Here is a 14283-nt window from a genome sequence, read left to right as displayed (position 1 = left end):
TTTAAACAGCTTACTTAAAACTAATATATTGTCTATAGCATTAAGACACTATATATTTGGCATATACACAAGAAATAACTCTTTTTTACCTTGCTTTCAAAAAAAAAGTTGTGATTCTCCAGAAATTCCTTCCCATTCCTCAAGGATGTCAATCCCAAGCATTCACATGCACAGGACAATCACTGGCTTGTTTAGTCTCATCAACAGATTCTCACGGCAAATACCTACTACTACTAAATTGGTCTTTTTCTCTCTTCTATAATTTCAGTAGGAGCAGTAAACTAAGAACTTTTTCAAATCTAGCACTAATTCATAATTTCAAAAGAGAAAATAAGAGACATGAGAGCTTTCTGTTTCTTAGACTTGGACTCTATGTTCTCAGAGAATCTGGTCCTGATACACAGGTCAAAATAGAAGTTTCACCAACTTCTCAAAACACGGAGGCCTAAGAAGAGACAAAAGAGACTATGAAAGTATCAGGGCCATAGGATGTCCCTTGACACCTGAAGAATTTAAATTTCGTGCCCAAATTTTGCTCCCAGTCTTCCTCCTGGCAGAAAGCACCCTACTCTGCTCTAGACAAGAGGACTTCTTCCTTTGCCAGACAAAAACCCCTGTTAGGCTGCCCCAGTTCAGGCTGGGGACACCGGGCAGACAAGCATGACACCATGTTGTCTCTTCCATATAGTGTCCCACTGTCTGACCCCAGCAAAAAACAGGGATCAGCATCTCTGCCCACCACCACTTTGCCATCACTGCTACTACAATTATCTTTACCTCTTCACCAAGAACTAGTTGGAAGAATCAATGTCAGCCACAGTTCAGAATTTACCTCTGCTGCAAGGGACAGAGTAATCAGCATTTTGTAAGCTGGTGACATTCATTATTGCTCAGACACAAATGTGTACACAATGGAATTCTGAGCATGACTTCTAATACTAAAATTTCTTCTCAGAGATCATGCTGAGAGCACACAGTCATATAGCATTTCATGTTGCACTATAAACAAAGTCCAGATATATTCACATCAGTAGGAAGTAGGCATCCAACGCCAACAGGTAGACAACTAAACACTTTCGTGATTTGGTTCAACAGCATTTTCTAGCCCACCATAATGTTTCAACTTCTCAATAACATTTTTTCTATACAGATCTGATTGACAGATTGATTTTTGTTTTGTTGGGTCGAGAGGGCAGAGGGATGGGGTGAGGTAATTAAAATATGGGAGTAAACAGAAAAGGGAACTGTAGAAAACTTTAATTTTAATACTCATTTCTACATTCTCAGAACAATTTAGTAATACAACACCACTGTGATTTCCTTTGGATCTGTATGAACTAAGTAGCCTGCCATTAATTAATATATTTGTTTTTCCTACCACCCAAGCCAGCATTTTTAAAGACAAGTAAGGCAAAGCTATCTCAGTGTAGATGAACTTTACTGAGATTTGTCTGGCAAAAATCTACAATGTCTGTAACTTGTACTTCTGTCTGTCAACAGTTCATAGCAGTAAACCCATAAATCCTCAATTACTCCAAAAGCTTTCATAAATAGATTTAATTCTTAAAAAATATATTAAGTAAACCAAATGGGGCTGCACAGACATAGAGTATATGCTTATGTTCCTTACCTACTCCTTCTGTCTAGTAGAGAACTGTTCTAAGATGAAACATACTGCAACCAACAGAATCAAGATAGTTTGGATTAGAGATTAGAAGGGAGAGAACAGTATCTGCTACGTTTTTCTGAAACCCCAAACCCACCACACCAGCCTGCAGAATTAGCTGCACTGCACAAAAAAAGAAGTGCACCCTAAGTTACCAAACCAACCACAAGATGGCAGTCCAACATTAAAAAAAGGAAAAAAAACTTGCATTTAATAGAAACTATTTGAAAAAGTAGTTTAAAATCTATGCATATTATTCATAATATAACCAAACAATGCTGAAGGGCAGTAATTTTCAATCTTCCTCTGTTTGCACACCTCTAAATACTTTAAGGACTTAAAGACCCAATATGCAGATAAATCTGTTGTTTATCTTCCATGAAGCCCTGACTTCATAGTACAGTTTTTACATCCCAGAGTCCACAGAAAAAATATTTAAATACCAGTTTCATAATTTTAGAAAATACTGTTTTCATGTAGTAGTATGCAGATTTTCACTCTCTTTGTTCAGAGTTCTGACTTCAATCACTTACATTTATTTCTGAAATACAGCATAGCTGTCAATGTGTTATTGCACAACTGAGCTTGCAGTTTGTCCCAATCATCCTTTTTAGTTTCCTCTTCACTAACTGCAACTCAGCTACCTACATAAATTCATGCACAAAGCTTCCTGTGCAAATCTTTGGTAGGCATATGCAACATATCACTAGCTTATGAATGCCCAACACTTAAAAGAAACTGATGACATCCAGAGTCTCATTTGTTCCGATTCAGTGTTGTTTGCTACAGCTGATACACAATTTACTTTTTACCATTTGTATTAGTGAGACTAATGATTTCAGTGATATTTCATAGTATTTCCAAAACAATTTCCCACTGAATTTCCTAACCAGCACATGACAGATTGTTCCAGTTGGCACATATCTCCAAAATTGCTCCCTTGTTCCTAGATTAATTAATTTTTATTTGTCTATATTGAATTCCATGTGCTGTATGCCAACCAAATCAAGATGGGTCAAATCACTTTACATCTTGTGTCTCTCATTACCATCTTTGCTTTTGCCAGTATCGTGAGTAACTCTGAAAATGTGTTTTCTCATATCAAATTATATGGATCAAATTAGCAATATCAGAGTTTACATCAGTTGCTGGTGAGAGCATTTTTACACAATTAGCTGCAAATCGGTTACTGCTACACAAATACTGCTACCGCACCAAAATGTGGCAATTTGTCATTCTAACTCAGAAATACAGATTTAATTTTATATTGTGATGTTAGAGGAGTATGAACTGCTACCTCACCTGCAGGTCTGTAATCACAGATTTGAAGCTGATAAGCATTCTTCCACTCTATGGTGAGAAAGTAAATTTGTCACACTAATTTAGAGCACATTAAACTGCAGGATCTCTTCTGGCTCACAGCTCTCCAGGTTGTGACTCAGCTTTTCCTTACATGTGGAGAAGTTTCACTGTGAATACCTGTTCGTACCTATGAAATCAAAGGGCATGCTTATTCTTATTAACTTGCTTTCCACAATCACCACAGAGTCATAGAATCATTTAGGCTCGAAAAGACCTCCAAGATTAAATCCAGCCTTTGATCACCACCTTGGCAACTAGACCATGGCACTTGGTGACACGTCCAGCCATTTCTTGAACACCTCTAGGGATGGTGACTCCACCACCTCCCTCAGCAGTCCATTCCAATGCTTGATGACCCTCCCCATAAAAAAGTTCCTCCTGATGTCGAACCTGAACCTATCCTGGTGCAGCTTGAGACTATGTCCTCTCATCCCGTCGCTAGTTGCCCAGGAGAAGAGCCCACCCCGCACCTCCCTACACCCTCCTTTCAGGTAGCTGTAGTGAGTGATAAGGCCCAGCCTGAGCCTCCTCTTCTCCTGGCTAAACAACCCCAGCTCCCTCAGTCACTCTTGATGACTTCGTCTTTAAAACCTGCACCAGCTTTGTTGCCCTTCTGTGGACACACATAATGGTTTTCTTGAAGTGATGACCCAATGCACCAGAGACGGAAGTGGAGGAGGAGCTTTTCCAGCCTTTTAGTGCTTCTGAGCGATGCCATACAACTCCTCTGCCATACAGCAGTGGCCATCACCCCATTGTAGGTTCAGCATCCTTGTTTTACAGTGCCTTCTCCCCTCCATTCTCCACTTGTCTATTGAATTGTTTTTCAGATTGCACCCTGAGCACCCATGACAATATAAGTTTTCTTCCTTACAACAAGCCCAGGAACTTGAAGAGATGGCCTAAAACTTGCACTTCTTTCCTCTGCCTTGTAAAGCCTTCCTATCAATGGATACAGTCCAAAATTTGTTAAGCTGACTGACTTAGACATCCACCATGGCACCATTTTGATAATTACATCTCTGAAATACTTCAAATGTATATACAACAACACCCTTTAAAATAAATGTACTTTGGTATTTTCCTCCTGCTCATGGGATATTTACAATTTCAAGTCTGGTATACCTTGTATTAAATTCAAAGTATTACAACAAAATTTGCTTTTTACTGCACCATTGATTTGAGAGACACAAAAACTAGCAACATGATGGCTTTTGTTATAGTATGTACAGAACTTAATTTTGTTGTCATGATGTCTTTAATTCTAATTAAATTCCTTCCCATTGTTTGAAGTTCTTTCTGTACGCTAAAAATCAAAAAGTGTCCATTAAAATTGCATTATTTACTAAAATCCAGAATCCATTCTGTTAATCGATATTGAAGGAAATTGATGACATATCAGTAATTATTCAGAAAATGCTTAACTGTGCATATACTTGAAAACATTTAAAAATCAGAAGTACAACCACCCCATCTTCTGATCAATTCGTGGTATGACATGTCAGAAAACTCAGAAAAACAGTTGATATTGGATATTTTCATATTTAATTCAGAATGACTGCACATGTAATGGCCTCAATACGTGCTCAATCCTCCTAACAGCACTAAGTGTATGATGAAAGACAAGGAACTACTGGAGAGGGTCCAGTGGTGGGCCACACAAATGATTAATGGACCGGAGCAGATGCTCTTTTGAGGACAGACTGCTGGAACTGGGCCTATTCAGTCTAAAAAAGACTGAGAGGGAATCTCATTAATGCAAATAAATATCTCAGAGGTGGGTGCCAAGAGGCATAAACTAGAGCACAAGAAGTACCACCTCACCATGAAGTAGAATTTCTTTACATTGAGGGTGGCAGAGCACTGGCACAGGCTGCCCAGGGATGTCATGGAGTGTCCCTCTCTGGGGACATTCAAAACCCACCTGGACACGCTCCTGTGTCACCTGCTGCAGGTGACTCTGCCTTAGCAGGGGCTTGGACAAGATGATCTGACGATTATGACAGGGGAGATTCAGATCAGATTATTAGAAAAATCTTTTTCAGTGTTAGGATGGTCAGGCATTGGAATAGGTTGCCCAGGGAGGTAGCGGAGTCGCCGTGCCTGAAGTGTTTAAGAGGTGTCTGGATCTGGCGCTGGGTGATGTTATTTCGTGGTTACAGTGGTAGTGCTGGGTGATGGTTGGACTTGATGCTCGTAAAAATCTCTTCCGACCTCGATGATTCTATGATTTCATAATTCAATCTCCAGCGCTCCCTGCCAACCCTACCGATTCTGTGATTCTGTTTAAGTGAGCGGGCACAACACCGCAGCTCCATTTCGGCTGCTCACCACAGAAAGAATTCCAAGCGCGAACACACAACAGTTTGATCTGGGGAACTTTCAGGTCGAAAGCCTTTTCCCCAAGAGAACACCCCCATTCCGGATTTGTCAGAGCAATGCCTACGCCCACACGCCCCACTGCCCGCCCGCCCCCGCCCCGCGGCAGCCCCAGAGCCTGCTGGGGAAGCGGAAAGGGCCGCTCCGCCCGGCCCGGCTCCGCCCCGCTCGCGCGGCCCCGCCCCTCCCTGCCCTGCGCAGGGGCCGCCGGAGCCGCCGGAGCCGCCGCGCCCGCCCGGCCCGGGGCCGCCGCCGCCGCCCCGCCATGTCCGAGGCGGGCCAGGAGCTCGTCCACCTGGTGTGGGGCAAGAAGGCCGGGCCCCGCGGGCTGGCCGACACCATATTCTGCCGCTGGGCGCAAGGTACCTGCGTGCGCCGTGCCCCGGCCCCGCGCCCCGCCCGGCCCTTCCCGCCCCGCTGCCCGCCCGCTCTCCCGGCCCTCCCGCCGGGTCGCACCCGCAGCTCCCCCGCCGCCCCCTGCGCTGTGGGGCCGTGTGCCCGAGGGGCGCCGTGCCCTGGGCACTGCTCCTGCTCCTGTGTCTGCGGCACCTCGGCGCTGGCCCACGCGGGAAAATGATGCGGCAGCTTCCCTTGCTAAATAATTATTTTGGTTTATTGCAGCATGGTCGTCTTTAGCCACAAATCTCCGCAGGAACCTAAAATTGTGTAAAAAAGGGTCTGAATTTATTAAATGTATCAGTAGCGTCTCATGTCGTGATTTTACATAGCTTGTGGAAACGAACATAAGTTGTGCTTTGTTTCTGTTTTTTTGCGAAGAATATGTGAGTCACAAATAGACTTAGCAAAAGCGGGGACAGGCTTGGGATAGAAGCCCACATTCGTTTTTTTAAACTGGTTATTTGGCCATGGGAGCAGGTGCATGCCAGTATTAGGATATGTCAAGAGATAAAGCAGCAGTAGCGCTGGAACCTGCGGTATTTGTAACGTGTTTTTTCTGTATTTAAGTTATGTAGCTTATGCATGGTTTCTTCTTGATGGAGACTTGCTGGTGGTCCTTAAAAGTACAATTGCAAGGCTTACCTATAAAATTATATGCAAGGAATCAGTCTGTGTACCTTTCCTTGCTGAAAAAGGGGAGTACTAGCCTTCTCTATAACTTTCGTGGGCTTTGAAGGATTCTAATAATGATTATGATGTTCATGATAAAACTACTGATTCCTGGAGAAAATTCATAAGTGATAGTGGAATTTATAGTTTAAAAAAAAAAAGCATCCAGGTCTCAGGGTAAAGTTGCTTGAAACAGAAGTTTCTTAGTGTTTTCTGTTCTTTGCCTTTTTTTTTTTTTTTTTAACAAGGGTGTTGTCATCTACATAGTTTCAGTAGATATGGGAGCTGCATAGCTGCTCCCCATTACTGGACACAGTGCATTACCAGACTTGTATCTTTTTCCCTAGGTTTATCTGTCTTCAGATGATTCAATAATAAATATTTAGGGAAAAAAGCCAAATTCCTTTCAAGATCTCAAGTTTAAGCAGGCACAGTAAAGCTGTTGCTTGCTTTTCCTAAAAAAATTGATTATTGAAATATAATTACTTTCTGAAATATCACTTTACATTTTGGTAATGTTGCTGTTTCAGTACAAGGTGTGTGCAAAGTCAGAAAAGAAGAATTGGTGTTAAAAAGCTTAATTATTTCTTTAACTGGTAATGTTGGATTGCCACAATTGAAGTTTTAAAGATAATTTGTATGAGAAATTTTAGCAGTTTGAAAATTTATTGAAATGTGTGCTATAATGCACTGTACTTCTGATCGACTGAAGGATTAATGGAAAAGGTCTTTGGAGTTCTTGGTGGCTTCTGTAGTGGAGCTGCTATTTCCAATCTCTCTTTAGTAAAGCCCTGTGCTACAATGTGTAGTGCATCTGTTCCCTTCTCTATATCCTCCTCAGTATAATCAATTTTGTGTAGCAAAACCCCATGACATTAAGTTAGTCTGTTTGAAGGTCTTGTACTGAGAATCAAAAGTCAGTTCCAGTCACTTACCTTGTGTACCTGCATAATACTTTCACCCAGCTTTCAGTTTCTATTTTGTTGAAAAAGTTCTGCAGCATTTACTTGCTGCAAAGGACGCCTCTCAACACTGACTCATCAAGATTTAAAAGAAGAAAAAAAACAAAAACCAAAAAACCCCCAAATATATCAAGCTTTATTATTTCCAGAGACTTGAAAGTTTAAAAGATAGATCCTGTTCCAATAAAATGCGCAGAAAGCACCAAACAACTAGTTTGGTGTTGGATTTTTTTGTGTGTTTATTTCTTTTGATTGTAATGCCAACACTGGCATTTTTTTCAGATACTTGCTGAACATCATCTGATCCTTTCTCAAATCAAACCCTTTGGAAGTTGAGAACTATGATTTTCATTTGGAAAGAAAAGTAGGCAGTAGGGAGGGTGTTCAGGAATGTAAGACTCATACCTGTCAGGTTCTCAGTAAAGATAGCAGCATTCCAGAAATCCTGTTATGCACCAAACTTGTTGACCATCGTACTCGTTTGAAGATGGGCTGATCTGTGAGCAGTTCAGAGAACTGACCCAGCTCATGTGGATATGCTGTTGGAAGTTAGTGACAGTAATTCCCTCAGTTTGCTGCATTGGCAACTTTAAATATATTGGTTTTATTCCTGACTTAACAAAGGAGCCACAAAAGCGTGGCTGCAAAGTTGTTGTGAGGGTTTTCATGTGGAGTTCTTCACAGAATTTTTTTCTTTATGATTGGAGCAGAATTTGCAGTTTGAGCCCTGTGGATTCCATTTACCAGAATCCTCAAAGCACAGGAATGTAGTGCAAAGCTTTAGTCTGCTCTTCGGTATTTCCTGGCATAGATAGGAGGACTTGGGAAGGAGCTGAGAAGACGACAGAAGCCTAAAGGAACATACCTGTGTTAGGAGTAAATGTCTCCATTGATCCAAGGGACAAATTTCATGCATAAAACTGCTCTTCAGATCACTCCCAAAGCATGAAGCATCGTGTCTATCCAGTGTAAATGTCTGGCAGATTTGCGCACCTTTCAAAGTTACATAAGTTGTGTTCTCACTGGTCTTTGGAAAGAAAGATACGGAATGATCTTCTCAAACAAGCATTTAACTGCAAAGGCATAGTGGGAAGTACAGTTTATGTGTATATGGATAACATACAATGTAAAAAGGTCCATTTTAGCTGGATTCTCTTCAAGCTACCAGTTGCCCAATGTAGTGGTAGCCAGCCAGGTAGTTTGTACACATACCTCATACCTTTGCAGGGCTTACGGTCTCTTTATCCACAACCTATTCAGTGATGTTTTGTTGTGGTATTGCTGTAGTAAATGCTTCTTCCTTTATGTGGGCAGAAGAATGTTGTTTGTTTGTTGGGGGTTTTTCTCCCCACAGAAAATTTTGGAAGTTTCATTTTACTGTAAAGATCTGCTTGGAAAACCCAGAGCCACAAGCAAAATGTGTATCATTCTATTCCCAGCGCTAGAGAAAGGCGGAAACATTAAGATGTGTTTGGGTCATGCTTGGGCAATAATGTTTTATTCTAGTGTGTCAGGCAGTTCTTGTATCCCAGAAAAGAAAATGGAATGTACTTCCATGGTGAGAGGTGGTTGAGGTCACTTGGTCTGTTCAGCCTGGAGAAGAGGAGACTGAGGGGAGACCTCACTGTGGTCTTCAACATCCTCACGAGGGGAAATAGAGGGCAGGTACTGATCTCTTCACTCTTGTGACCAGTGACAGGCCTCGAGAAAATGGCATGAAGCTGTCAGGGGAGGTTTAGGCTGGGTATCAGGAAATGGTTTGAAAAACCAGAGGGTGGTTTAGCACTGGAACAGGCTTCCCAGGGAAGTCACAGCACCAAGCCTGACCGTTCAATGAGCATTGTGACAATGCCCTCAAGCACATGCTATGATTCTTGGGGTATCCTGTGCAGGAACAGGAACTGGACTCGATCCTTGTGGGTCCCTTCCAACTCAGCATATTCTGTGATTTTAGGACAAAGTGAATAGCACAGCATCTTTGTAGCTAGATTGGATCAGCAAGGGTTTTTCTAATCTGGTTAGAGTTGCATGCTCTTTGCTAATTCCCTTGTCTCTTCAGTTAAAATTGGTTCTTGTACAGAGTGAAAATACTGAAGAGACACAGCATTCACACTTTGTGAAGTGACAGTTATGTTTATGGTGTCTTGGATGGAAAAAAAAAGATTTTTAGAAACAGGCTAGTAGTAAAAAGATTCAGGAAAGTGGTGGAATAGTCATAATAGAAGAAATAATGGGTTTTGTAGTGCTTTGGAACATGATGTGGCATATTAGATGAAGGACAAGAGTGGGTAACAAAGTCATATGCTAATTTGGGCAAAATGTACATAGAAGAGCTAAGAATTAGGTGTGAGAAAGAAACATGGACCTTCATAAATGCCAAATGGGGAAATAAGGAGAAAAAACTTTGTGTTGTGTGATTACAGTGTACAAAGGATATAAAGACAGATTTCTGAATGTCATTACTCAAAATATTGGGCGATGCACTGACTGACTACCAACAGGAATCTAGATCCATTCCATCTCCATGCCACACTGTCCCAAAAGGTTAAAGCAGCAGAGCAGCAGTGATGTTGAAAAAATTGGGTCAATGGAGTGTTTAATAGGGTTATAAATGACACGGAAGATGTATGGTAATGACACTATTTTATGTTTCTTGCGGGGAAATGATGCTAATTATACTCATGGATAAAAGGCACACAGATTAATTCTAAAAATATTATTTTGTCTGCATTACTATTTTTTTTTCCTCGAAATTTTATCTTGAGTGAAAAGAGCTGTATAATAGGTATGAATGGTTAAGAGAGTAAGTAGAAGTTACTCTGGATAAGAGATGTTCATCTTGGTTGCTTAAAGGGTGGCCAGGCCATTCTTACAAATCATAAGGAAGAGTGTGGGTTTGATGAGTGTTTGGATTGCCCAAAATGTGACTGTTGTGAAGGATTAAAAAGGTAAGTTGGTGTGGTTGCAGTCTGAGGTAGACTTGAACCCAGCTGGAGTTCAGAATGCTGATTTCTGAAATTTTACCTGAGCTGACTTAACAGTTCTGTAGAACTTTTAAAAAAGAGAGCAAACCCATACTGCCTGAAGCCCTTTTTTTTTGCTTGACCGCTTTTAGAATCTTAATATTTATTAAGCATTAAGTAGCATTTAAGTAATAGCAAGTGTTTCCTCAGGTATTATATATGTGTTTTGCCTGTAGTTGTATTCTGTGAAATTCTCTGTGATACTGAGTTTACATTGTCTGTCTCAAATTTGTATTCATTCTGGTGGATCACTTGATGTTCTTTGTTTTTAGGAAGCAATTTTGAAAAACAGGGCAGGGTTAAGCTGAGACAGTTCATGCCTTCTGTAAGAAGCCTGAAGAATGTGAAGCAAATTCGAGATTTCTGAAGTGTGGTTTAGTGGTACCACACCCAAGTATGTTGTTTTTCTGCAGAAACAAATCATTAAAACAACTAAAAAAGCTTTCTAGTTGCAGTATGCTTAGATAGCATGCAGTAACACTTACAAGCAGAGGAGGACTTATCTTTTAATATTCTAAGCCTGCACAAACCAATTCAGAAAGTTTAAGGGACTGAGGATATTTCTTAGTAGAGCATGTTAACAAGGAAGTGAAATGACATTACTGCAAATTTTGGTTAAAGTATGAATTAATGGAGCTTCATTGTGACATCAGGTGATGCCAGATCTAAGTATGTAGGCTTGACATAGGCACCAAGGTTTTGGATATAAAATATATCTTTGTAAGGCCATTTTCCATGTGCTTAAAAAGGAACTTGGAGCCTTCAGTCAGATCCAGCGGAAATCCCATGGCTACGCTGATCCTTTTTAAAACAAAAAATTCACATTATTGGGGGACAGCTACCATTCTGTGATGAAATATGGCCTACAAAACATGCAGTAGTCTTATCTCTTGCTGCTTGGGATGACTTACTTGCCATGCTGTATTGTGGGGGGATGCATTTCCTCACTTCAAACTCACATCCAGGGCTTAGAGATGCTTTTGAAATGGCAGCATGTAATCATATAGAATTGGGAAAAGGAGAAGTTGTGGGAAAGTAGCTTTGAACTTTCTTTGTGCTGAGACTGACAGTCAGTCTGTGACAAGATGCATGTGTATCCCCCTTTCTGCCTGCCCCCACTTGCTTGTGTTTGCTGGTTAGTTGTTGACTACAGTTGCATGGTTTCTAGATTACAGTGAACTAGAATGACTTTGGCACAGTCTTACCATCCCTTTAAAGGATAATGTACAGCGTCACTCGCTGTGAGTTGCCATGTATCATCTTCATCAAGGTAATTGCATGTGCATTTATCCATGAGAAATGAAAGCTATGAATCACCTTATCTTAAAGACAAGTTTAAGGGCAAGGTGGTAATGAAACAATTTTGAGGTAATTGCTCCAGTATTTGCTTTTTTATGTGACTGTAAGATAATTCTGAAATACAAATACATTAAAGCTGGAGGGGGAAAATAGGTGATGTTGCATCTCAGTAAACGCAGTGTATCTTCTGTGAAAGAACACCATTAAGAGGCTCGATTCAGTGGTTACAAGTGAATAGTAAAGCTAGTCAGCATATTTCAGTCTTAATAGGATGTACTGGTAGATCAAAATTGAGCTCAGTGGGAGGCATACCATGCCCTTCATCAGGAATGGAAGTGTATTATACATGTTCAGTGAAGGTTCCAAGATGTATTTTTTTACATATGTGAGACAAAATAGTAACACAAATTTTAATTTATTGATAAGAAACTATAATAAAATAAAAACATGGTTTAAGTAGAAATTCTTTTGTTTAAAACCCTTGCTGCTGGACCTTTGTGGTCATGATTTAATTGCAGATATAAATAATTCTGTCCTTTCATCTGTACTCATAACTTCTTCAGACAGTTTAACCATACGCAGTTGCATTATCAAGGAAACCAAAACCTGATTTTTAAAGGTGAATAAGTCAGATGTCATTTCTCTTAGGGAAGGAGTATACCTAAACATGTGCTTGTTTACATATTTCACTGAATAAAATTCTTTTTCATTTGACAGGATTTGTTTTTAGCGACTCTGAATCAACTGCATTAGAACAATTTGAAGGTGGCCCTTGTGCAGTGATAGCACCCGTGCAGGTACGATGCATTTATTATAGGAATGGTTTAAAATTAGTGAGCCAAAATTTGTTCTTTATGTATTTGGAGCTAAAACAAATACGAACAAAATTGCAGATCAGTTGTATCATAATTAAAGTGTGGAGGAGGCAAAATCTCTGTAAAAATGCAGAGATGGGCATGGGCTGATTTTGAACTATAATTTTGCAGAAGGACATTTGTTTGAGGAAATGCAGCAGGCTGATCCAAGTAGAAGTAACTTCAAAATCAAGAATGCATTATAGAAGGGAGGAAGAAAAGATCAGATAGAAATTTAATGCTAATCCTTTCACATCTCTTGAATTCCCTGCTCTTAAGGCAATACCTGTGTCACAATGTCTGCCTTTTTTTTGTAACTCTGTATTAGAAATATTTGAAGTAGTTGATTTTCAAATCTAACAAGGTTTGCCATGTACTGAAAGGGAAACGTTATACTTTTAAAGTTCTAATTAGCAGAAAATTAAAATATGTCAGGTGAATATATTTTATCCCTGATAACGTGCTTAGGATTTTATTTGTGCTGCAGATACGCTCAACCAACTGTGGTTGTGATTTTTTTGTTCTCTTACTCGATTGTACCTTCGCAGGCTGTGCATGCTCTTTGCAATGCTTTTTCAGGGCAGCTCTGACTGCTGGGTGATGTAGGACCTGTAGGCTGGATCTGTTCTGCTGGAGCAGTTTGTTTAACTGCAACTGCTCTTCATTCTTGTAGGAGCACCTTGTAGAGATAGGCAGGCTTTGAGTCATGGACGAGATTACTTTTTCTGGTAACCTGCTGTTGACTCTTCCTAAACACAGATCAAATTCTGTAGGTATGTCTCAATCTGATTGGAGGCCTTGTGCACTGATCTGGGACATACTTAAGTCATACAGAGAGTGAATCTGGTCATGAACTGGAAGGTAACTGGGTCAGACAACTGATGCTGTGGAATTGTTTTCATCTCTGGTGTGTACAATGTCATAAAACCTCTGCCATTCTAAATGCTGGTCCCACCAAAAGACTTGTACCACAGGAAGAAGCGCCATTTGTTTAAGTGGCAAACAATCAATAAAAAGCTATTTTATTATGAATTGCACTCCATAGCATGGCCCTCTCTAGTTCTCTAGTCTTAAAACCAGATGCAGAGTGTCTGGTCTTTGATGTTAGAACTACAAATCTTTTATTTGGGGGATTGGAGAGAGTAAAGAATAGGACCAGCCAGCTCTTTAAAGGCAATGCCGCGTCTTTAATGTATAAAATGTTCTTGTAGACAAATGGTTTTTTTAGATGATACATAGGTAAACTTCATTGAAATTAAGTAATTAAAGCATATTTAAAAGTGAGTTGGGTTCCAGCTAGGAAAGGAGGAGGGGATCAAACAGATCTTGCAGTGCCTGCTGCTGCTGTGAATTACTAGAAGGGTGTGCAAAAAATCTGTAATGGGAGAACAGGGTGAGCATGTCAGGAAAGCAGTGAAAGTTGAACCAGCTGTTTTTAAGGTGCTTCAAATACCTGAAATGGCATCTTATAGAGTAATTAGAAAACCCAAGACTGTTTCACAAAGTTTCTTCTTTCATTGTTCCCTCTCTGTAACTTGGAGCATTTTTTTTTAATTGCATCATTAGCATTGATGATAAAACAAAGCAGGGATACAGAGATGCATAGGATTTCTTTAACCTGATCTGCAGGTTATTATTTGCAATGATTAAAAGAGTTGGGCTTGTTAACC

At 40.3% G+C, this 14283-nt stretch overlaps 1 protein-coding gene across 1 annotated transcript in view; it reads left to right on the top strand.

Moving 5' to 3' along the window:
• The first annotated feature begins 5600 nt into the window (after window positions 1-5600).
• Window positions 5601-14283, top strand: part of MINDY3 (MINDY lysine 48 deubiquitinase 3) — a 48474-nt gene continuing 39791 nt past the window's right edge. Inside the window, exons 1-2 of the mRNA XM_032113247.1 lie at window positions 5601-5769; window positions 12477-12556. Of these exons, the coding sequence (XP_031969138.1) occupies window positions 5673-5769; window positions 12477-12556 (177 nt within the window). The 5' untranslated portion in view covers window positions 5601-5672. The remainder of the gene's footprint in view (window positions 5770-12476; window positions 12557-14283) is intronic.

The sequence above is a fragment of the Corvus moneduloides genome, chromosome 1 (assembly GCF_009650955.1).
Source record: "Corvus moneduloides isolate bCorMon1 chromosome 1, bCorMon1.pri, whole genome shotgun sequence".
NCBI classification, from domain to species: Eukaryota; Metazoa; Chordata; class Aves; order Passeriformes; family Corvidae; genus Corvus; species Corvus moneduloides.
Note: the sequence above shows the minus strand (reverse complement) of the source record. Positions and strands in the feature narration are given on the sequence as shown.